Source organism: Apis mellifera, linkage group LG6 (genome assembly GCF_003254395.2).
Source record: "Apis mellifera strain DH4 linkage group LG6, Amel_HAv3.1, whole genome shotgun sequence".
Classification (NCBI taxonomy): Eukaryota; Metazoa; Arthropoda; class Insecta; order Hymenoptera; family Apidae; genus Apis; species Apis mellifera.
This window is the reverse complement of record NC_037643.1, coordinates 8,789,812-8,814,474: the sequence shown is the minus strand read 5'-3', so window position 1 is coordinate 8,814,474 and position 24,663 is coordinate 8,789,812. Positions and strand designations below refer to the sequence as shown.

The 24,663-nt window shown below is 37.8% G+C and overlaps 2 protein-coding genes and 1 long non-coding RNA gene across 6 annotated transcripts in view; 1 reads left to right on the top strand and 2 right to left on the bottom strand.

Moving 5' to 3' along the window:
* The window catches only part of LOC408887 (ankyrin repeat and SAM domain-containing protein 1A), a 70,474-nt gene that overhangs the window by 11,612 nt on the left and 34,199 nt on the right, over positions 1-24,663 (top strand). Inside the window, exons 3-12 of one of the 2 annotated variants that reach the window (XM_006565384.3) lie at positions 1,694-1,774; positions 1,944-2,100; positions 2,462-2,607; positions 2,881-3,003; positions 11,465-11,691; positions 12,538-12,754; positions 14,985-15,203; positions 15,898-16,174; positions 17,365-18,048; positions 22,394-22,568. In XM_006565384.3, coding sequence (XP_006565447.1) covers positions 1,694-1,774; positions 1,944-2,100; positions 2,462-2,607; positions 2,881-3,003; positions 11,465-11,691; positions 12,538-12,754; positions 14,985-15,203; positions 15,898-16,174; positions 17,365-18,048; positions 22,394-22,568 — 2,306 coding nt within the window. The remainder of the gene's footprint in view (positions 1-1,693; positions 1,775-1,943; positions 2,101-2,461; positions 2,608-2,880; positions 3,004-11,464; positions 11,692-12,537; positions 12,755-14,984; positions 15,204-15,897; positions 16,175-17,364; positions 18,049-22,393; positions 22,569-24,663) is intronic. The other variant, XM_006565385.3, reaches the window with a different exon arrangement.
* On the bottom strand, positions 4,247-11,458 carry LOC102655213. 3 transcript variants are annotated; one of them, XM_006565383.3, is made up of 4 exons: positions 11,259-11,458; positions 11,072-11,181; positions 5,766-6,015; positions 4,247-4,352 (listed from the first exon to the last, which is right to left on the bottom strand). In XM_006565383.3, exons 2-4 carry the CDS (start codon positions 11,093-11,095, stop codon positions 4,318-4,320), a joined length of 309 nt encoding a protein of 102 aa, XP_006565446.1. In that variant the 5' UTR covers positions 11,096-11,181; positions 11,259-11,458; the 3' UTR covers positions 4,247-4,317. The 3 variants fall into 3 exon arrangements, 1 of the variants encoding a protein (XP_006565446.1); XR_003304894.1 differs by lacking the exons at positions 4,247-4,352; positions 11,072-11,181; positions 11,259-11,458 and adding exons at positions 8,396-8,483; positions 8,849-11,063 and having other exon boundaries at positions 5,161-6,015; XR_001703413.2 differs by lacking the exons at positions 4,247-4,352; positions 11,072-11,181; positions 11,259-11,458 and adding an exon at positions 8,849-11,063 and having other exon boundaries at positions 5,161-6,015.
* On the bottom strand, positions 16,181-17,494 carry LOC107964598. The gene is made up of 3 exons (XR_003304895.1): positions 17,358-17,494; positions 16,714-17,256; positions 16,181-16,348 (listed from the first exon to the last, which is right to left on the bottom strand). It is a non-coding gene; the product is annotated as an uncharacterized LOC107964598 (long non-coding RNA).

The following is a 24,663-nucleotide window of genomic DNA, read 5'->3' as shown; positions in this document are numbered from 1 at the left end:
TTGCGGAAATGGGGCCCGATGATAGTTACCCCCATCGCTCTCCAACGGTCTCGTGACCTCACGATTGGGATTGCTTTCCAACTGTCGGCTGCAAATAGCGCGATATTGAGCCTTACTGGCGAATAACGCTTCCCCCTCCCATCGAGCCTTTTACGGTCACGTGACGAACGGTCGCGTCGAGATAGGAAATTTCGTGAAGGAATCTTGCGATCTATTTTTTCCTTAAACGAAGCTTAAGTTTTTAGATTTGACTTTTTTTAAGACTTTGGAAAGGATATTATTGAAGAAAGGATAGAAGGGAAGATGATTATTGTTTGAGATAAGGTACAAAATTGTTGATATGGATTAGAAGATTAATTAGGTTAGTTGCTAGCGAATAACGTTTCCCTCTCTCAACGAGGCTTTTACGGTCACGTGACGAACGGTCGCGTCGAGATAGGAAATTTCGTGAAGGAATCTTGCGATCTATTTTTTCCTTAAACGAAGCTTAAGTTTTTCGATTTGACTTTTTTTAAGACTTTGGAAAGGATATTATTGAAGAAAGGGTAGAAGGGAAGATGATTATTTTTTGAGATAAGGTACAAAGTTGTTGATATGGATTAGAAGATTAATTAGGTTAGTTGCTGGCGAATAACGTTTCCCTTTCCCAACGAGGGTCACGTGACGAATGGTCGCGTCGGTATAGGGAATTTTGTAAAGGAATCTTGCAATCTATTATTTCTGTAAACGGAACTTAAATTTTTCGATTTGATTTTTTTTAAGATTTTGGAAAGGATATTTTTGAAGAAAGAGTAGAAGGGAAGATGATTATTTTTTGAGATAAAATACAAAATTGTTAATATAGAAGATTAGTTAGATTATTGCTGGCGAATAACGTTTCCCCCTTCCAACGAGGCTTTTATGGTCACGTGACGAACGGTCGCGTCGGGATAGAAAATTTCGTGAAGGAATCTTGCGATCTATTATTTCTTTAAACGGAGCTTAAGTTTTTCGATTTGACTTTTTTCAAGATTTTGGAAAGGATATTTTTGAAGAAAGAATAGAGGGGAAAGTGATTATTTTTTGAAATAAGGTACAAAGTTGTTGATATAGATTAGAAGATTAGTTAGGTTAGTTTGTGATGGTGATACTACTTTTGGCGCGATTGTCACAATTATTGTAATCGTGTTATAAAAGTTTTGAAATAGTTCCGGTTGTTTATAATTGTTGAAAGTTTATAAAATTGAATTATTATTAATTATATATTTGTGACGTTCGACTTCAAATATGAGTAATATGAATACAACGATCCGCCTATCGTTAAGCATAGACCTTGGACAAATATAAACCGAATGACCGTGTCATTTAAATATGAGTCATTATCACTTTCGACTTCCTGCAACTGATAATAACGTCAAATTATTCATTCATTAATCAAATTATTATATTAATGTGTAAAACACTTTTAGAAGATCGATTTTAGAAAATGTCTATTGACGTTTAAATTATATAACAATTTAAGATTGAAAATATCTAAATAACATTTTTATATATATCAATTTTTCTATTTGTTTTAGCCTATAGAATCTCCAAAGATATTTTAATATATTAACATCCTGTACCCTTACGTTTATCAACAAACGTTTTTTTCTTAATTCTTTTTCAATTCTATTTTCATCAATCGATCGATCTAATCTATTTTATTTACTTACAGCCTGCGGCGGGGTCCGGGGGCTAATGTGCAAGACGCCAGTGGTTATTCAGCCCTTCATCATGCAGCTTTGAATGGACACAAGTACGTTTTGATTTGGCAAAATTTTAAAGAAAAAAAAAAAGTTCCATAAAAAAGTTTCCTCGACATAAGAAATTTGTCTTAAACCGCGTTTCTCATTAATCATGATCGACGATTAATCGACGTCGCGCAAATTGTGACGATAATTCGGGGAAAACGCTTTCATCTTCAGGGAGGTGGTAAAGTTATTGCTCCAATATGAGGCTTCCACTAACGTCGTCGACGCTAAAGGCTCTTCTCCGCTTCATTTGGCAGCTTGGGCGGGCGACGCTGAAATCGTGCGGTTAATTCTTACCCAAGGACCCTCGGTACCTAAAGTGAATCTTACGGTCAGTAAATTTATTCCTTTTCTATTTTCTTTTTTTTTCTTCCTCTTAAACTTCGTCAAAAAAGTATTCTCACGATTTTTATTGTCACTCCCTTATATATTTTAATCCTTTTACATTATTACAAATATAACGATCACAAAATCCTTAAAAATAAACTCGGATTAATTATTAAGAAAATGAATTTAATTACATAGCAATTTTTATTGTAAGAATCGTTGCAATATTTATCAATTAACACACACCTTACGTGAATCGTGTGACGTTTAACGCTCTGCCCATATCCCTTCGTCTTGTTGTTTCGTACACGTTGTATAAATTAAGACATTTAATCAAAACGAAACGTATACGTTTGCGATCGTAGACGAAGGACAACGAAACAGCGTTGCACTGTGCGGCACAGTATGGGCACACGGAAGTGGTGGCACAGCTGCTGCAATACGGATGCGACCCCAGCATCCGCAACAGCCGGGGAGAATCCGCACTGGATCTCGCCGCACAATATGGCAGGTAAATTTCACGACTTTTTTTCTCTCTCTCTCTTTCTTGCGCGTACGTACAATTTTGTTGAATTTTCTCTCTCTCCTTCGCGTTTAAAATTCGCTAATAATAATTTCGAGAATTTCGAGTTTCGAACTCGGTGGACCTCGATTGAAATTCGAGGAATCTTTCAATCGGGGGAAACTGAAACTGCACGCGCATAATTGATCGTCGCGACTGAATAATCGATGACATTGCTAATTGGCTTTGTGCTTCTTCTGTAAAATTAATTATCCTTTATAGGTTGGAAACCGTGCAATTGCTCGTTAGCACGTATCCAGAACTGATCGTGCCCCTCCGGAATTCTTCCTCGTCGGTGATTTTTCCTCACACACCGCTGCATCTGGCTTCGCGAAATGGTCACAGGTGAGTCTTTGTGAATACGTGCATTTTTTTTTTTTTTTTTTTTTTTATGGATCCATCTACGTGTGTGATTTTTTTTTTTTTTTTAAATTGTTATTTCAAGTTATGAAAAATCAATTATCATCTCGTTTCGAATGCATTTATTCAAAATTATACATGGATATGAATAATATATATATATATATATATATGTATGTATATATATGTGTAAGAGAAATGAAAAAATAATTTTATAGATACTTTTCAAATATTTTAGTAAAAAAGATTCACTTTAGGTGTGTAAGTTTTTAATTTAAAATTCGATTCTAATTGTCTTTATGTATCATAATTTTGTATCGAATAAAAAACTCAAATTATTAATTTCTTAAGAATTAACAAACTGAAATAATTGTTGAATTAATTAATTTTTTAATTGATAATTAAAAAAATCATTAATCATAATAATATCATTTATCAATTTTAATTTTAATTAAAAAACAAATTAATTTAACATCCAGTTGTCGTTAGAATTCTTTTCTTTTATTTTATAAAAAATTCGTCTAAAACTTCGTTCAACAATTTTAATTTTCTTATTGTCAATTAATATTATTACTAATATTATTAATTCAATTATATTTATTATAAAAATCTTCTGAATATATAATTTGCAAAAATAAAAAATTTCAACCAAAGATATCCATCGTGACATTTAAATCGACTAGAATCAAATTTCATATTCTACTTTTAATTTTATTGTTGAAAACTTAAACATCATCACATTTCACGATCAATGTAAAATAAAAATTCATTTCATTTATTAAAAAAAAACTTAAACATCATCACATTTACGATCAATAAAATAAAATAAAAATTCATTTCATCTATTTCTATACTCGCACAAATTCTATCAAACAAATTCTCCTGTTCACGTCGATCTAATACGCGTTTCATCGCGTCATCATCATATAAAGTTCTTTTCTCTCGTTTTGCCCCTCCTCCCCCATCCTAAAAAAAAAAAGAAAAAATCACGTGAAATTCCGTTTGACAATCTCAAGTTTCGTTACGGATCGTAAAGCCTGTCCAATAACCAGTCAGGATCGTTCACCGGTAACACGCTCTCTTTATTTAATCAAGCTGAGTCGATGATCGTCGCACGGCGTTTGATCAACACGCGAGGGTGACAGTATGAGCGCGCCCGCGCGCACACGCATTTACAGCCGCTGTCCATGAAATCTATTTTATATTGCATTGCAGATCAGGATCGTGTTAGATTATTCATGATTCGTGGAACCCTGCCGGGGATTGTGTACACGCTCGGCCTCCAAGCGCGTACACGCGTCACACGATTAATTTTCGTTCCGCCGTTGTGCCATCTGAAGAAAAGAACGTTCAATTTTTGTCTATGAGTGTATTTCGGATTTCGTCCCTTTATTTTTTTTTTCTTTTTTTTTTTTTTTTGCAAACGTGACGATTGTCGAAGATCAATTTGTTTTTGAATTTTTTATTTGATAAAGAGGGAGTAGTTTTTTTTTTTTATGAAATTTGGAATAAAATACAAACTTTTTGACAGAAAGTGAGAAAATATAAGGATACATATTTAATACGTATTTTTTTTTATGTTGTTTAAATGTTAAATCTATCAAAAGATGGGAAAATTTCTTTATTTCGAAGATGATTTTTTGTTGTAAGAAATAATACGTTGAGGAGATATTGAGTATATAATTAGTGGTTAATAAATCGTAATCAACATAGCTAGGTGTCTGAAATTAATCTTATTAATGTATCCCGTGAATAAATCTCTGATGAATAAATCAATTTTGATGAAATCAGTACATATATCTGGGAATTGGAACACGAATAATTGTGATTGTGTCGTCGCTTCGATTGTATTATTAATTTATCTAAAACAATCGTCAAATATTTAACAGATCATTAAATATTGATCCAAACTACTCAACATAAATAAAATATTTCTCTCTGTCTTATTATTAAAGTTCCGCATGATGTTAACGCATAAAATCTATCTAATTTGTATAAAATTATCGTAATAAACTCAGATAAAAAAAAAAATCTACGCTTTCTATGAAAATTTTAACTTAATTGTATTTTAAAACTAAAATCAAATCTTGCAAAACATTTAACTAAAATAATAAATCAAACATAAAATAAAAAACACGAAAATAATTATTAATCCTCCATTCGAAATTTTTATATTTTTAACATTTTGTTTTCCAGAATCGATCCTTCATATCCTACGATTATCTACAATACCAAATTTACAACTTCAAAACTTCAAATCTTCACATCCTTTTCCCAATTTCTCAAAATTACATCTTACAATCCACTTCTTCTTCCTCCTTCTTTCCAGTAACACTTTTTTTCCTTCCGAACTGTTCGCGCTAATTATCGAGTAATATAGCTCGCTCATTGTATCCCGGGACAACAATAGAGTCGTTTCGCCTAACCATAACGATGTCGAACCATTTGCAGCGTTGCCCATTAGCCAATCAGAGAGCACCACGTTACGTAATCCCGTCGAATACGATATGTATGTATGTATGTATGTATGTATGTATGTATGTATGTATTATGTCCTGGCATGATCCGTCGCAACCCTCTCTCGGTAACGCACGTCCCATATTACCGATCGAGCCCAGTCTACTCCTCGTCCGAGCGAATCTCCGATCGAATGGATCCGCGGAGGCCAACAGACATCCCTCTCTGACCGTCCATGCGTATTCCATAGCCGCCCCTCGATTACGATAGAGGATCGTATTAATCGTTACCTACGAAACGTATCGACCTAGATCGCTTTGCTGGATCGTGATTGCTCGCAGGATGTTTAATGCCCCCTTTATGCACCAAGGTGGTCTGACGCTTCGATAACTGTTCACCAACATTGACGCGCTGCTCCCTTTTGAAGGGATTTGCGGTGTCTTCGTACCGTTTCGCGTGTGCCCGAACAATGGGAGTTGGGAAATGGTATTGGATCTTTTGTTCGCCGTGCGATTCGCTGTCGCCTAGGTGTGTCGTTACCTGGAAATTGAAGTAATGTATTAATAGTGATATCTTCTTTTTTTTTTTTTACGGAGAATGGAGAAGGAAGAAACGTTGAAGATATTTGTTTTATCGATCGAGTATAATGCATATCGCGTTATAGTTTTTGGAGAATTGTTAAATGGATCGATATATTTGAGATATGTTTAAAGAAGAGTATAATTGAGTGCGACTTTTTTGAAACGTAGGATGGCATAGAGTAAAATAAAATAAAATCGATTATTACATTGCGAGAAATGTTAAATCCGGATCATTAAAAAATAAAACGATGATTTTCTTGTTTGAGAAAAATATTCGATTTCTAACTCGACGAAGAATTAAATACATTCGATTACGAAGAAACGGACAAACGTACGTTTTTAATTTGAAAAACAATTTTACATGAAAGAAAAGGAGGGAATATCAAAATATTCTTTTCGGGTCATTTTCCATAAATACACCGGACACCCTCTCTCTTTTTCCTCGTTTCACGATTCTCTACAATACAGATATATATATATATATATATATACACACATCCAGTGTAAATTTTGAAAGGATACACACAGGGATGGATATTTTTTGACAAAGCGTGAATTTCGAAAACGTAAATTGTGTGACAGGGAGCGATTTACCTCGTGGGGGAGAGGGACGTGAAAAAATAAGCGATATGCCCGTGTCACGGCACGCGAAACGTTGTTTTCGCAATGGCGCACAATGCGCCTCCATAAAGAAAAATAGTCATCCCCCTCCCTCCCAAAAATATGGGTAGGAAGGCCTCCCTCCCTCCCTCCCTCCCTGCTGGCCAACGTTCGATCGATTTACTAGCATTTACACAAATAATTGGTGATTGTTGCATCGCGCAGCAAAAATGTTCAGTTAAATAAACGATATTGTAAGCACGAGCCTTCGTTATTTGATTAATCGAACCGTTCAATCGGATGATGCAAGATTAACCGGATAATCGGTTACACCGATCCTGTACAATTAAATAACGAAAATGAATTTCGGGATACGAACGCGCTCGAAACAATTCTTTGAAACGGGGGCTATTTCGCACGCGTTTTTTCATCGTGTACGTGCTTTTATTTTTATTTATTTTTTTTTTTATTCTTCTCTCTCTCTCTCTCTCTCGTTTTTTTTTCTCCCCTCCACCCCCTTTTTTCCCACGTATGTATTTCCATCGTTTTATAGCGAGAAGCTGGATACGATGCCAACCGGTTTATTATTTCCAGTTTGTCATCGAACGGTTCGTTGATTTAAAATATCCAAACAGTCGTAAATAACATTTGATGGAGGTATGAAGGGAAATATTTGTGTAAAATTGACATGATAGTAGACAGGGAAAAATGACAAAAAAAAAAAAAAATTGATGTGTAAACTTTTCTTTTTTTTTTTTTTTTTTTAATATCCCCTTATGACGTAAATGTTTGTCCCCCTATACGCGTATTTTTCTATCACGGTTAAGTGAGTTTCGATTGGGAAAAAAAAAAAAAAAGAAAATTATCTAAAACTAGAATATATCTTAAACAAAATAGAAAGAGAAAGAGAGAGAGAGGGAAAATAATTCTCGTTTTCGAAATTCTCTGATAAAATCGTTACCAATTAAAATAAAGATTTAAAAAGAAGGAAAGAAAGGAGTATCTTTTTCCTCGACAAACATCTATCTCCTCATCGAATAAAAATCAACAGTTTCAAACAATGAAACAATCATCCCAACACTCATTTCAACTATCCACATAGCGTAGAAACCTCTCCCAAACACGAGAGAAAAAAAAAAATATTTAACGTTTCATCCAAAAATTAAATCCAAAATTTCTTAATAAATCATTCCAAAAAAAAAAAGAGTCTCATCTTCTGAAAACCACGTTCCAGAATTTACACAAACCATCTCCATTTCTCCTCTTCCTCCCTCTTCGAAGAATCATCGATACGCTCGTTCGCGTTTCACAAGCGGGCGGAATAAAGAGCGCGGGGGAAAGGAGGGGGAGGGAATAGTAGTATTTAACGCTTTGCTCGGCCAATTCATTCTCATTTAACATCGCGGCGTCACGTCCATAATCCGGCTGGTAAGCCTTTAAAATAATCGACGGTTGTAGTACGGGGCCGGCCGGTGGATACGTAGGGATCGAAAATCGTTCGTTCCGAATCGCCGCGAAACGGCAGTCACGTTGTAATCGGGTATAACGTCGGTTTTTCTATGCAGCCTTGCAGCCGATAATCGCTTTAACTGGCGCCGCCCGCTTATAATGCGATCGCGTCGCGATACACAGCCCGATGAATGCATTTTCCGTTGCCTCCCGATGCGCCTCCCCCCTCCCTCCCGTTTTCCCACCGCCCCTTCCTCCGGGAGAAAACTGGTGGGATCTTCGTGCCTCACCTCGATTTTTCATTGATCCAGATTTCCAGATAAAAGGACGAACGATCGAGGTATTCGTTGGCAAACCAATTTCTTTTCGAATGTCTTCCTGGAATTTTAATGTTAATTAAATAATTTTTGAACGTAAAGAATCGTGATTATCGTTGAGTGCAAATTTAATTTTAATCTTTAAAAATTTGATATATACTTTTGAATTGGGAAAAATTTTTCTTCGAAAAGATTAAGGAAAAGAGTTTAATCTTTAGTCCAAAGATTTTGACAACGTTCGAGTCAACACTTATAATCGAACGTATTACCTAATATAAAATATTTTTAAAATTCTCTAAATTTGCATTCAACGAAATTTCTCTCCATCTTCGAATTCTCAGAATATTAGATGATTCTTGCGAAGTGCAATTTGAAAAAAGAAAGGAGGAGCATCAAAGGCGCGGAACGGAAACATTTATCCAATACCGTTTAGAACAAAGTCACGTCGAACGATGACAGGTGACGGCCACCGCATACGTGACAACGTATCCGTTAAAATGTTAAATAGGCACGTGAACACCATCTCCCGTTGACACACGACCGTGCGGCATTTCGATGAGAGATACGCGTGAACGACACGCGTGTACACTACGCAGCACTACGTAGCACGCGCGAACCGCGTTGCGTAAGTACACTATTGCGTGTTTGCCACGCGGCCGTATTCCACCGTGGCGAATTCGGGACTGAACGCGTCGAGGAACGTGTGAAAGGCGAATATTGCCTGGTTCGATAAACCGTTTGTTGTGGATGGGGAAACGAGGCTTGGCAAGAATTTGTTGACATTTTTTCCTCGATACACCGTTCGCCTTATCGATCCTTCGAGGAATTAATTTATCGAATTTAATATTTCGATCGCGTTCAGTTCTCGGCCTTCGTTATCCTCGTTATATGATCGCGAAATTTTTTGTGTAGGTAAAGAAGATATTCGAATGACCGATCGATATAAAAAACGCGCGTTAAATTATAGAGTTCGAATGAAGTTACTCGAATGACTCGGCGATCTACATTTTTTTTTCTTGGAAATGCAGATTTGAACGCGTTCTTTCTTCCAGGAATCGCATTTATCATTTCCGCGGACTTTGGAACAGGAAAGGGAGGGAGTAAGGAAAAAGATGGAGAAACGATTAAAAATTACCTCTTTCTTGCACGACGATATCTCGGGAACGGGAAGTCGTATCGGGATAAATGAAGAACCGTTTTAAAAAGCAAAGTTCCACGTTTCTATCGCTCGCTCATTGATCGAGAATCGCTCATTTATTCTCGAAGTTATAGCGGTCCAAATTTTTCCCAATTTCAATACGATCCAATCATGTTTTATTTAATAAGATATATTTATTTCCAAGAAATAATATCTTACCAATAATATCGAGATTCTTGAATCATTACGTAATACGAAACTTTCAATTCCTCCTAATATCCTTCTCCAAACCAAAATTCCCCCGTATCCCGCCTTACTCCACCCTTATCTCTCTCATCGGACCTCGTCGCGCTGATTAGCTTGGAAAATCTGCCCGATGGACAATCTCCACGATGATCAAACACACATCCGCACCCACACATACATACATATACATATACATATATATATACACACGTGTGTACAGGCATTTTGACTGTTTGGACAGGCGCGAATCTACGGCAGCAACCAGCCCCCAGAGCCCCCCTTGGAAACTCGATCGCTGTGTACGCTCGTTTTCGGTGTTGTGCGCCCCCTCTCTCCTCTTCCCTGCACACGTATCGAAACGTAACTCGGGTTTCGGTTGTGTACACACGCGCACACACACACGGATGATGATTGCGTTCACGCACGCGTTTCACGCGCCCCGCCGCGATATTTGGCGGATCTGTCGGTTCCGTGGGCGGCGTTACGTGGGCGGGAGCGGGACAAAGGGGAAGGAGGGGGGGGAGAGGGTTCGAGAAGGGATCGGGAACGGGGCAGAAGTAATGTCTATTATCGGATTCAATATCGGTGCTCTTGGTAAGCCAGTATACAAATACCCCTATGGCACGGTAATAACAACATAGGTGCACGTGAATCCGATTCCCAGCCACGAATCCTATATGCGACGGATGGCTGCGGTCACTGCAGTCGGTGCACACCGACCGACGGATACAAAACGAAATCTGGGTTTCGTGATACACGGCATGGTGGTGGTGGTGGTGGTGGTGGTATCGAAATGGGAAATGCGTGCAAGCGGGCCACTTTCAGCTGACGTCGGTGATCCGCGGATCCGGAGGGGGGAGGTCTCCGTAGGAAACCATCGATGGTCACGTTTTCGAGCCGATGTTGCACGCCTGGTTAAAGGGAATCCCGGTAGGCGGAGGCTTCTGCTCCTAATTTGGTTTGTTAATTTCAAGATCGCGAATTGGGAACAATGTTTATGGAAACGCGTGTGTATGTATGGATGGATATTGAATGAAATTTATATGTGGGAGGGGATGGATTGTTGAGATAAGATTGTTGACTCGTATCTATTCAATTTTTGTGCGGATCGAAATGAGAAAGTCAAGATTAGAGGATGGAATTTAGAATGAAATATATGTAAAAATGAAAGCGTATTGTTATGCATGATTCATTGAATGTTACAAAATTTCGTAGAAATTGATCAATCGTGGATGGCATGACGTGTTACGTTTTAAAAAATTTACCTTGATTTTCATCATTATTATCATCCATAGCGAGAAATCTTTCAAACGATTCTCATGTTATTAATCTTTATTATTCGTTTCTTCGAATGGGATCACGAGATTTATCTAATCTAGAAAACAATTTCAACTTGAAGTTCGTAAAATATACAGACAGAAACAAACCGTCGTGTCGTAAAATTTCACTCACCCTTCATTACTTACAAACGTCAACCGTTATATATATTTTCACCTGTTTCGTCCAAAAAACAACAGTTTCACGGTTTTCTCATCCATCTACAAAAAAAGAAGAAAAAAGAAGGAAAAGCATCTGGCCATAATTCAATCCGAGAAGAAAAATAGGAGGGAGGGGGGTAGAGGAAAAAAAAAAGGAAAATATAAATATGTCGGTTTCAGAGCCGTGGTGGAGGTGTTGCTGGCGGCGGGCGTCGACGTGAACACCAGGACGTCCGCGGGGACCGCGATGCACGAGGCGGCGCTCTGCGGGAAGATGGAGGTGGTGCGGGCACTCCTGGACAGAGGGGTCGACCTGGGCATCCGGGACTCGCGACAGAACACGGTGCTCGATCTTCTGGGACAGTTCCCGCCGCACGTCACTCAGGACATCACCGCGGTTATAAAAAGTGCGTATCCGCCTCCTCCTCCCTCTCCCTCTCTCTCCCCTCTCTCTCTCTCTCTTTCTCTCTCTCTCTTGCTCGCTCGCTCTCCTTCTTTTTCTCTCGCTTCATGCACGTCGCGAGCAAACGAGCTGTGCAATTAACGAGACGTGTATATCTGGTGGAGAAAAACGACGTGTCTCTCGGCGAGCTGTCACGGGTGTAAGTGCGTAAACCGAGGCCGATTGCCCGGCCCTGATACCGGCTACGTACCCTCGAAAAATTTGTTGCAACGGTTTGCATGAGCGAGCATCGAGCGATAAGATTTCGCCCGATGGCATGTTGAACGCCTTGTTAACGCCGAGGAAATAAATATACTTTTCGTATATTGGATACGTAAGCTTGTTCTTCCCTGATGTTTATCATCAGTTTGTTATTAGAATCAAATCGAGATTTGGCTTTGGTTTGGTTTTCGCGGATTTTTTTTTTTCCAATATGTAAGTGGTTTCTGCGCGATGATACTTTGAATTTAGTTCGTGTCATAATATTGATATTATGAAATCACGCCGCATATTGAATTCCAATCTGAAAAAGTAAGTAATATTAGTGGAAAGAGTTTATAAATGAATATATAAATTTCTTATTACGATTCTTTCAATTATAACAAATTTTCAATACCTTTTTTTTTCTTGGATAATTAAAAATCAATTTTCACACGAAAAATTACAAATTACAAGAAAATTACGAAATTCTTCCTCCTAATATTGTCTCGTTAATTGCGCCCTTAATGGATCGTCTTCGATAATTTAAATTAAGAAAAACGAACGCTTCAAATTGCAATTTAATAAAATGATGGACGAATATTTGGAGCAGGGCACAGATCTTCCTCCGGCGTGGAGAGCGATGCCGACAGCGAGAACTTGCCACCGATTCCGGTCCAAGGGAACGACTCATTGGGCAGCCCTTACGAGAACGTTCGCCCAGGGGATGATCTCTCCCCGGCGGAAGGGACATCGCCCACTCAATGGCAATTCTATCACAAGCCTCGGGACGATGATCGCCGTGTTTCCGGCACTTCCGTTATGTCTTTGTGAGTATCGTGTCGCCCCTTCCTCCTTTTAACACCGCCGTTGCTTTCGATGTACATTCCTCCTTTCCCCTCTCTTTTTTTTGCCGCCATACATCTCGTAATAATAAAATGCCGTTATTGCGCTCTGTCTGCGATTGTCAATCTGCAAGGAATAAAATAATTCGATGTAAAAAACTTTACTTAAAATTTAAAAATTTTTTAGATCGTAAATCTCTTTCTCTCTCTCTCCTTTTGATAAAAAAGTGGTCCCGTTCTTAATTCGTTTAAATCACAGACGAAATAAGAAATTAAAACAATCGAGACGTATTTAAATCACGACGATCGAAATGAACAGAGATCCGGAGAAAAAGTATCTCCCTACGTAAAAAGCAAATGCAACAATGCAACAATAACGGTGTTCCATCGATGCAAAAAACGGCCAGGTCTGGTTTCGATCATCCTTCCAACAAGAACGAACGCATCGCTACACGCCATTCGCATTTTGCATTTCCGTGTAACGATTGCGTGAACTTCGAGAAGAGGGGGGCGAAAAAAAAACACACGGAAGAGAAAAGAAAGAGAACGGAAAAAAAACGAGAAGAAAAAAATAAAACAAGAAGGAAAAAAAAAAGAAACAATTGCACCGAGCTGTTACTTGTCTCTCCCTCTCTCTCTCCCTATCCCTCCCCCTGCATTTGTGCTCATCCGGCGTCATCTTGGGGCGGAGTGAGAGAAAAGAATATCGCGTCGGTGCATCGGATAAGAGCGGAGTCAGAGTGGAGTAGTAGAGATCGGTATAATATTTTCTAGAAAAGAGCGGATACGCGGGGCGCATAACCGTGGCGGCTTTAATATAGGAGATGTCGGGTAAACAAAAGCATAGACGTTGGACGTGGGGCACACGGAGTGAACGAACGTGGCTCGGATGATGGTTAGTCGTCGTCGTCGAGTTGGTACCGTTTTAGCAGCACCGATGCTCTGCACCGCACAGCCACAGCCGAAGTTCTGGGTGGGAGAGGTAGGTTTTGCGAGGGTGGTCAGAAGATGTAGGAAGGAGGAGGAGGAGGGGAGAGAGAGGAGAAGGAAAGGTTCTGGGGCCGAAAAGGGAAAAGCTGAGAGAGAGGAGAGTGGAGGTGGAGGAGAAGAGGAGGTGGCGCGGCCGCGTGTAGCCCCAGCGCGTTAAGCACCGCTTGGCTTGGTTTAATTTTCCTGATGTAGGCAGGCGATGGTGGGTCCGCCGACCGCCTCGTTCACCCCTAGGTCACCCTATTGGTATTCTCTCTCTCTCTCTCTCCCTGTTTCTTTCTCTCTTTCGCTCTGCATTGCTGCTAAGCACGACTGGTTGGCCCGAGAGAGCAGACCAACGGAGAAAGAGGGCAGAGGCCGACCGGGACTGTCTGAGGGAAAAAGAGAGAGAGAGAGGGAGAGGGAGAGGGAGAAAGGAAAGACGGATATGTCGAGACGAGGGGGGAGGAGAGGGTGGCGAGGTACCAGGGCTTTCCGCACCTCCACCGTCAATGTTTGACGTCGGTAGCCGTGGCTCGACCGCCTCGAGATGAATCCATCACGTTAAACAATGTAAATGTTAGCCCGTCTCAGCATAAAACTAATAACCATTGCTCTCTCCCTCGTCCTATGGGCATGGCCCCCGCTCGCGGTTCGCCGGTTCCTCATTCACCTCTGGCTTCGCTTGTTTCCACTCCTCCGGCCTCGTCCAACACCGGTCCTCGCCTGCTTTTCTTCTCTTTCCGTTTCTCCGCCTCGCGCCTCCGTCCTCGTCTCTACGTGGCCTCATTAAAAACTCGCCGTTCATCCTCCCGAACTTACGCGTTGTCGAGGGAGGGACGATGATGATGCACGGTGATATATCGGTTGTGTTTACCTCGATCGAGTTATCTTTCAAACAGACCGTTTCTTTCTTTAAGGTAACTGGAAAGAAAAGAGAAGCAATTATCGATGTTAATATTTAGATATTATTTTGGCATGGTTGATGATTCGTGGACGACACGAATGCATATCTTATGCAATTAATTCTTTTTAATTTAATAATATTTATTTTACATATTCTGGATCCTATTTTTTATAAAGAAAAAAAAAGAAAACGCATTTACTAAAGATGATGATGAAAATAAAAAATGGCACGCTATTGCTCGCTTCGGCAGTGGCTACAGCTTTTTCTCATTATGCTATACGGTAAACGAGTGATTTGGAAATTCAAATCTGACGATACCGGATGGATTGCGAATTTCAGTGAAGACGAGCAGAATGGGGGACCAGTGAACGGTGTACGGAGGACCCTCCAGCAGACAGAGGACTCCGACCCCAGTTCAGTCTTCGACAGCGTCTTTATGTCTATGTCCGACACTCTGAACTCGATAAATACACTCGAAAGTTCCGATCAGACTCCCGACGACAAACCACAAAACACTACCACCGACAGAATACCATTAACACAGCGTGACACCACACGGTAATGGCATGCAAACATTCTCCACCACGATGGTAGCGCTTTTGATTCGCCCGACATTGGAATAAATATTCTGTTCGATTGTCAATCGAGATTTCCTTCCCCCTAAACTGAATCTCACGAACAAATGACTTGTTGCGTCTTTCTAATTGGATATTTTCTTCTTTATAAATCTTTTTTATAAATTAGAATTGAATAATATGATTATTCAATATTGATAATGGTATTCAATATTATTCATTTGCCATTGTCATCTTCTGAAATGAGAATAATGTTTTTATAAATTATAAATTAAGCGTGAATCATCAATGTTCAAGAATAATAATTTTGAAAGAACAATAAGAAAGAAAAATCTGAAAGGGAACAGCTTACCATTTCTATCATAAATCAATTGTCAAATAAAAACAACACTTTTCAATTATATCCGCACGAGTAATAAATCATGACACGAGTTCTCTTCCATCCACCAAGTGTTGAAGCAAAATACACACTTTCATGTTCAACAATCTTTAAATTTGTTACAGTGTTAATCGTCCAAAGCGCTACTGCACTGATGTTTAGCTTTAACTACACAAACAAACAAACAAACGAATCAAAATGAAATATAAATAAGTAAAGAGAAAAAAAGAGAGATTTATCTATTAGCAATTCCAAGTTGTGAATTAGTCCCTCTGAGACTTTAAGTTTGGTTGCGCAGGGGTTCCGACAGCGGATTGTACCAAACGCCACCGGTACCTCGTGGAACAATGGAGGGTAGCTTCGTGTCGGAGGATCTGTCCTTGACATTACCCACGGGATACGGGGGTGGCAGGGAGTCGGACCAATTGAGCGTTTCCTCGTCCTCGAGCGTCGGTGGACCGAGCCCGCGGGACCGGCGTTGTTTGCCCAACGATTCCAGCGCCGCCGGGATTTACTTGCCAATGGCACCCTTGTCCAGTTCTCTTCACAGCCCCGCCTCCAACAGTAAAGTCTCGGTAAGATTATATATATATATATATATGTCCCCTTTTCGCCTCTTCCTTCGATGAAAGATTGCACGAGATCAGGAGAAATATTCTCGTTCGAAGCGAAATCTATCTCTGTGTTATAATTGATTATGTTTGGTAATATCTGATGCATAGAATACGTATGAGACGTCTTATTTTTGTCTGAAAAAAAATAAGAAAAATTAGTTTCAAGTTTTAAACGTTTTAAGATTTGAAAGATATATCTTTTATTTATATTGTAATTCTTTGGAAAGTAATTGTTCTTATTTTGGTTATTGTAATTTTAAAATAATTTATAAATTTGAATTATTTATACATGTAAATTATTATTTATCTCATCACAGTTCTAAGTAAAAATTTCAATTTTTCCTAAGTTTGATGATAACTTTTTCCTTTCGCTTAATAACTTTTCAACTTTTTCTTGAATATTAAGAGATTGTTAATTTCGATGTTGTTAACAGGATTCTAATTTATACGGTGAATTGTCTTTCTTTAAGCGTTCCTCTATTTCTTTTTCTTCCACTTACTCGAAATTGACTTCTTTTTTCGCATCGAAGAACCGTACCGTGTAACCCGGCAATGAATCATCTCTGCGCCTTACAGTTCGTTAACGTGGACAAATTAATCGCAAGTTAATTAGCCCGACAGCTTGACGCTGGCTACATTTTTCCTTCGAACGAGACTGCTTCGTGAAAATGCCGATCGAATATTACCTTCAAAAGATATCCGACGATTGATCGGTATTATTAGTTGGACCTCGTTTTCATCCAATTGCTTCTCCTTCTTTTTTTTTTTTTTTTTTTTTTTTTTCGTAAGGATGAAGGCTTCATTCTCATCTTTATTAACCTCAATTCTTAATTGACCTCTTGTTATTTGTTTTCACATTTAGTATTAACGAGATATCACATTATTGTCAAAGTATCGATGTTTTTTTTACTCGCAGTCAATTAAGATGACATTTAAATTGAGGCCAATTAAAATAAATATCCCTATAATTTTAACAATTATTCAATCGTTATCGTTTTAAAAAGTATTAACAATATTCATAGAATATCTTTGGAGAGTTAATTCTGAAAATTAAAATAAAAGTTGTTATATAAAAATGTTGCTTGAACTTATAAATAATAAGTTTGCTTTAGATGAATTTTGTTTACTATTAATTCGTACATACATTTCAGCCAACACCACCAAAAAAACCACCGAGGCGCAACTTGTCTGTCTCACCAACGCATCTACAGACCCAAATGTCCTTATCAGCGGATTGCACTTTGGGCCCAAGCAATTACGAATATCTGTTCATGGCGCGCAGCGGTGCTCGTAGTCACATTGACTTGGAACAATTGCAGAAACGTCGTGAACAATTGCGTCACGTAACCAGAAGTGTGGACCAATACGTAGAGATGAAGTCTCGCGTGCCGGATGGTGAGGAAAGACGTGAAACCAACGTGGAGCCAGTCGCCATCACTTCCATCTACGAGAACAGACCGATCAAAACATTGAATCCTCGACGAAAATTACGTAGACACGCGTTTGAGAATTATGAGCAGGAGAGTAGCCCATGCGTGGACAAATCACCGTGCAGCGAGACCGATTCATTCGTCCAGGAACCAGTATTCGTGTCAAACGCGTTCCTGACACTCAAGTCTTCCCAGGAGAGTCTTTTGGACGACAAGCGCGATGCCATTGACGAGCATTCTACACCGGATGGCCGCGAGGCGACTGACAAACGCTTGAAACGAGTACAAATGATGCTGCCCACCAGTCCCACACATTATGCTCAACCTCCGACGCCTGATCATCCACCACCTTCTGCTATGCAAGCCGAGAAATCCATTCATGAAAGGATTCGTCCCTTGAGTCAGGTGAGTCTTCGTTTATGTATGTATCTTGAGGATCTTTGTTGTATTATTTATTTAACCTTTAAATTAATGATATTAATATATAATTATCTTCGTTAATTTTAATTAAAAATGTAAATACAATATTAAGTTCTTTGTGAGATCATACATAATGTTAGAAACTTAATAATTGTATCGATTTATAATAATCTTACCGAAGCTAACCTCAAAATTTACAAAGAGTACGTAAGTCCCATATTCCAAATTCTTTACCACTCAAATTATTTTCACCAAGTTAATCGATCACAATACTATAAAAATCAAAATTATTTTTCCATTTCTTTTTTTTAATAATAATATATTTAAGACTCGAATCACATGCATGCAAATTCGCTACACGATCTCTCTATAAACTCTTAAGTTATTAATGCGGTAAACGCTTTCTTGTCATTCGTCACATATTCTACTGAAGCATATGTTCGCAGAAAGTTCAATTTTGTATCCTTCACTACGTTTCAGGAACAGAACTAATAACGTGTGTATTCCTATTACTCTATTATGCATATTAAGATATCAAACGTCAGTAACTACTGCTTGTAAAAGTATTGATGCGAAAATTTCGTTTCGAAAATTGTGAAACATTCGGAATCATTTATCGATCTGAAAATAATTGATAATCATGATATTGCCACGGTTGTAGCGTATGTTGCTAGAAGAATTTTATCAACAATACCATTTGGAAAGCATCGTTGAAGCCAAGACATGATCCTCAAACATGGACAGTAGATAAGCAGTCAACAGGATGCCTTAGCAGGTTACGTTTAATATACAAGCCGTGTTTGATCTGTGATGCGATTTGCAAGGAGGTCGAGATGTCTGTCGCTCTGTGCTCGTTTCCCGCCGTTTGCCGCATCATCCTATGATCGTTCTGCTGTGAGAGTGACTACGTTCGCATCCGCCACGAATGGATATTCACACAACATATATACCGTATGGTCTCTCTGCCTTATATTTCTCCCTCGTTCATGTGTCTCGTGATCTTCTACAGGTGCGCCATCTCGTGAGTAGAAGCTCGTATCCTCTCTCTCGTATCCTCTTCGACTATGATGTCTACATACCAACTTACCAGTACCTCCTCGCATCCTTCTTCAGCAATCCCTACTCACTCCACCTAACCTCCTCCTCTCGTCCTTTCTCGCTACTTCCTTTTCGCTGGTTGCTATATGCGTTCGCAATCCGTGTCTTTCAGCGGTTATACACGCTTCACGAAATATCGTATAGTGAATATATCCTTCAGCAAAAGGAGATGGATGAAGGCAAGACGCTTTTGGCGCTGGTATGTACGGTTACCTCTGCTTCGGGCGGATCGAGTAGTTAGAGCCTTGTAGATCTTCACAGATACTAGGTACGATACGATCGCGTCGTTTTTTCAGAGATTTTTTACTTCTCTGTTGCATTTGCATAAATGTTAAATCGCTTGATAGATCTAACCTTACAGTAGATAAATAGCGATCTATATTATCAAGCGTAAGAAATAAATCCAAGATAAATTGGTTTTCAAGTTTTACTGCATAGTTGAAATTCGTGTAAAAATTACGTAAATACATGTATTTTGTACGTGTTTGGATTTAAATTTGCATTCTTAAAATATTTTGATTAAAGTATACTTTGAATAAAGAAAGAATAAATGATATGATTACGTGTTTTTCTATAAATATAGATTATAGAAAATTTATCGTTTTGAATAATTATTTTATTCTTATTCGTTTACAGTACACTATTTGGTTCGTAAGAAATAAGGACAGGTTGTGTTAGGTTCCATGCAAAGCGAGGAAACAAAGTTGGAACGTGTAATTTCGTTGAACCGGATGTCTGTATGTGTATAGATCTGGCAATCTAGCGGGACGGTAATTGGCAAGTCACGGGGTCGCGACTGGCGATAACGAGTCAACCTCGATTTCGATTGACGCTCGTAAATCTCATCAACCCGGACGAGACAGCCGATGTTTCGGCACAATTTAATCGTCTCTTCGACGTTGTATAGTGGCAAAGGTTGTGCCTTGATTGATACAAGATTGAGAACTATCTATCGGTTATGGCGCATAGCCGTTCTCTCGTGATTCAATTATCGATTAAAGGAAATGATTTATCAGTTAAAGGTGAAACTTTTAATGTTCTAAAATACTATAATATTTAAATATTAAATCTATTTAAAATATTGATCGAACTTTAATTTTGTTAAGACACGTTATTCTTTTAAGATAAATTTACAATCTATCCTTTCAGAAGATACCAAATAATTGTTATCTTTCATAACATTCTGAAAATCTTTTTCTTTTTAATTATAGATTTTCGACTTTCGTCATTTCCTAATCTTTCCTCAACTCCAACAATTCTAAATTCCTTTGTTGGAAAGAAACGAAAGTATCCATAAATACATCGTGTCGAACCACGTTTCTGAAAGAATGTCAATCGTTCGCCGCGAATCAATGGCGGATATACGATTGAAAGGCAGGATCGGGTCGGTATCGTGGCGAGTAGCGGAGGATTGTGGAAAAGAGGAAGCGTGGCGGCGCGTTTGGCAGCGGAGGAAGAGGAGGGGGCGGAGGAACTGCTCACGGATGGTTGCTTCACACCCGTCAACTTCCGCGGATCCAGCAGAGCGGCAGAATGCAAGACGCCGACACCCTTTGAATAATGAAGCCCTCGGCTTCTATGCCTGTCTGACTTCTCCTCGCGAACGCTCGTTCTCTCCTCTCGCCAACGAGAAATCTACGAATTTGTAGCGACGCTTTCCTCTCTCCCTCTTGCCGCAACCAAGATGATGCGACCGTCCGCCGTCTGTGTCCGTCTGTCGGCTTTGATGGCGTCAAATTTTAATTGCGTTAAAACGACGATCCACGACGCGTAGGAATCTTATCTCGGCTCGCATTTAACCGTCTTTGAGTCTCTTTATGGATGAACTGTACGTAGCGATATCGTACATCTTCTTCGCAGTAAAACGACTTTTCTCATCGGGAAGAATAAGTACATGTGTGCATTTATGTGTCGTTGATTTTGCTGCAAGAATAATACAATGAAGAAAAATATCTGGTTTTTAGGAATTTGATGAATGATAATATTATTTGATTGAATTGTTTGAAGGAGGCAATTTTTTTTCCTCTTTATAATTTAAATGACAATTTTAGATGATAATTTGGATGTAAAATAATTCTAAATATTTTTTTGAAATCTATTTTATAATATATAAATATTATATTTTTTTATATGTAAAAAGATATTTTAAAAATTATGTATTCTTAATTAAAAATCTAGATATTCAAAATTTCTTTAAAATATCAATTTAGTTTACTAATTTCAAAAGTTTATCAAATTTAACAATGTATTAAAATGTATTGGTTTAGTTTTGTTTTATCAATCGGTTTCATGTTTGTACGAATTCAAGGATTTTTATTATTATTATAACATTCAATATTTATATATTGAAAATGTCGATTGGTGGCAAACGATGACGATATATTTTTGATTTTGTAAACCGAAATTTTAATAACTGTTATACGTATTCGCGATTTAAATTGCGGATCGAAGTTTGGAATACAAATATACATTCCTGTTGAGATTTATTTAACCGATTCATATTTTATAAAGTTTATTATGTATAATCGTATCAAGTGATCCATACAGATAGATTTTTATCGCATTGGAATCGTTTTTATTTGCTTCGTTCAAACTTGTTTTCATGTGCAACGTTCAGAGATAAATTTCTATAGCTCGTAAACGTTACCATACGAAATGTCATTTTTGATCCGTTTTTTTTCCCCTAGTAATTCGAGTGTATATTACCGTTAAAAAAAACTTGGAAATAGGGGAGGAAAAAAAAAAAAAATACGACAATCAAATTTTGTACGGTAAATAAGTTTAATTTTCATCATGCGTCAATTGTAAGAGAAAATTTAATAACTTTGATAGAAAAATTGAAAAATAAATAAATCACATGATTATGCAAATTCTCTTTCCGATATCGATTAATAAAAAAGTATTTTATTATGTTCCATATTTTCAAAATCTTTAAAAAAAAATTTATCTTTATTTTCAATAATCAACGATGAACATAACCATCACCACAAATTATATTTTTGAAAATAATTTATTTTATTTGCAGGAAATAATAGCTAGATATCTGTAAAAATTATCAAACACGAAACCGCAAATATAGGAAGAATTATTTAGAAAAATATCGTACCAAAATCCAACAATCTCCATAATATCCACACACATCAAAAATCACCGTTAAAGGAGAAAAAAGAAATAAACGAAAACCACATATATATATATATATGTACATACTCATGTTTTACTTACTGTACAGGTATACAAACGGCGGTCACGCGACATGGAAACGGAAACCGACGAGGATTTATTGCAGTTTCCGGCCAGCGGCTCTTTGGACGCCAGCAGTGGATCGTTATCGAGCGTGTCTCTGTCCGACAAGAGCATGTCAACGGACAACGTGGAGGAATACTTCGGGGATGTGCCGTTCGCAGGTAAACAGCAACGCACGCTTGGCTGCACCGCATGACGCTTCTTTCTGCCCACGTGTACATGCATAATCGTTGTGTTACGTCTTTGTTTCTTCTTATTTTGACCGTCTGCCTGACAACGATCGCCGTACCGGCAATCGTCATCTCCGGACGAAGCCAGTGAAATATCACTAACAATTTTATAATCGTATATATACAGTACAGTATATATGTTGCAAAAAAAGAAAAATAAATAAACCATCGTTTATTGCGTTCATTCCGCTCGTTCCTCGAAATTTTATCGTCTTGATGATGATTTCTCGCGTTCGAATAATTTGTAATCTTCCGTTCTACGAATCAGGAAAAAAACTTCGTTTCGCGATTGTTGTTTCGCGTCGATGGATCGATTGTATTTACACCATGCTTTTGTTTCCACGATTTCATGTACTATAGGTAGAATAATAATGGGACTTCACGAGCTTTTTTTTTTTGTTTTTTTTTGTTTTCGATGTAACATGGCGATCCGGAAGGTTTGATCTTTGATATTACACCGGTTTTGTGAACCAACTATTATATTATCGTTTCTATCTTTTTTTCATCTTTTCCTCTTCTCTTTTTCTCTTCGTTATTTTTTTTTTTGTTTCGTATTTTTGCATTGTCACGAGATTGTACTTTATGTCGATTTATCGAACGTTGAACTAATATTTTCTGTTTGGTGGTTGTTTGCGATATGTCGGTTACACGGCGAAGTAATTCTGTGTGAACGTGTCGACGTGTAAAGGTATACTGCGTGAAAGAAAATTTGTATCGCGCGGAAAGATATCGTGTATGTAAATATTTCGAAACGCCCGTGAGAAATCCGGCCTCGGATTGATCGTTTGCGAATCGTGGTTGCGAGCCAATATTTCGCGTGAAAATTACGTACGTTTATTCGTGTGTTTACGAAAATAGCGATTTTTGCTTCCGTCAAATCTTTCATTCATCTTTCGAAGATTTTTCTTTTTTACACCACTTTCTTTTCGAAAATTAAGTATATATATATAGCAATGATAATAAAACGCTATATATGGAAATACATTTTAAAATATTAATATTAATCGTGACAAATGCGTACTTTATTTATTATCGAAAAATTCATTCCATTCTCATTTCGTTAAATAAATCCAAATCGAATCTAAGAACGAACCTTCCGGAACAGATTTTGCAAAAAAAAAGAAAGAAAAGATATATCTTGACTAAAAGAAAAAAAGACAGACAGAGGATTATTAAAGTACGAAAGTATCATGGATCACAGTATTCTAGGGCACGTGCAACTCTTGACTTCTGAAAAATGAACACTTTAGTATTAAGAATCCAAGAATAAAAAGAGAGAAGAAAAAAAAGAGAAATTAATTTATAACGAAACTGCTAGAATTTCGATTCTAATATCATAACGGGTGCTAAAAGTATTTCTAGTAGTCCTTTCTCCTTGAAAGAGGAATAAAATTTCGATATCATTAATATCTTAACGAGTATAAAAAATATTTCGTGTAAACGTATATTGATATTCGTTGCAGTTAGAGTTAAACCTAAATATGGTCCGCGTTAAACGTTCTTTTATTCGCGCGAAGAATTTTTCCGCGGGACAAAACACTCGGATGCCGGAAGTTGTCATCCTTTCCGGTTACTAGACACTCGTTAATGGGGGACAAAAGGCGCGATCGATAGCGTAGAAAATGCTACATGATACTATTGCAATATATTACATATGATTAATATTCGAATAGTTCCTTAGATTACTTTTACGTTAATTTGTTGTAACTGTGATGTATACACGGGTATATAAAGGGTGTTGCAAGATTTCGAAATTTGGAAGCGTGGGACGTGGTCTCGAGAAAAGATTAAATTTTATTGAAACGCATATGATAATTTTTATTTTTTTTTATCGCGTTAAATGGGTTATGGATATTAGGGAGGATTATTGGAAAATGATTAGAGTGACAAGAAGAAAAAAAGCTTCATTTTTATTTTCAATCGTGAAAAATATATCGTAAATATTTGAGTAATTTTTTTTTTTTAATGTTATTTTAAGTGCTTTGGTAGCTATGATTAATTAGAATTATTGGTTTCTTTTAGTTAG

Coding starts and splice junctions, on each gene's coding strand:
- LOC102655213 (XM_006565383.3), bottom strand. CDS start 11,095: ATGATAATAATGATGAAAATCAAG. Junction 6,016..11,071: donor TAATAATGATGAAAATCAAG/GTAAATTTTTTA, acceptor TTCAATTTCCAG/GTAACGACACACCTAGGCGA. Junction 4,353..5,765: donor TAGGTCGATACGTTTCGTAG/GTAACGATTAAT, acceptor TCTTTTCTTCAG/ATGGCACAACGGCGGAACGA.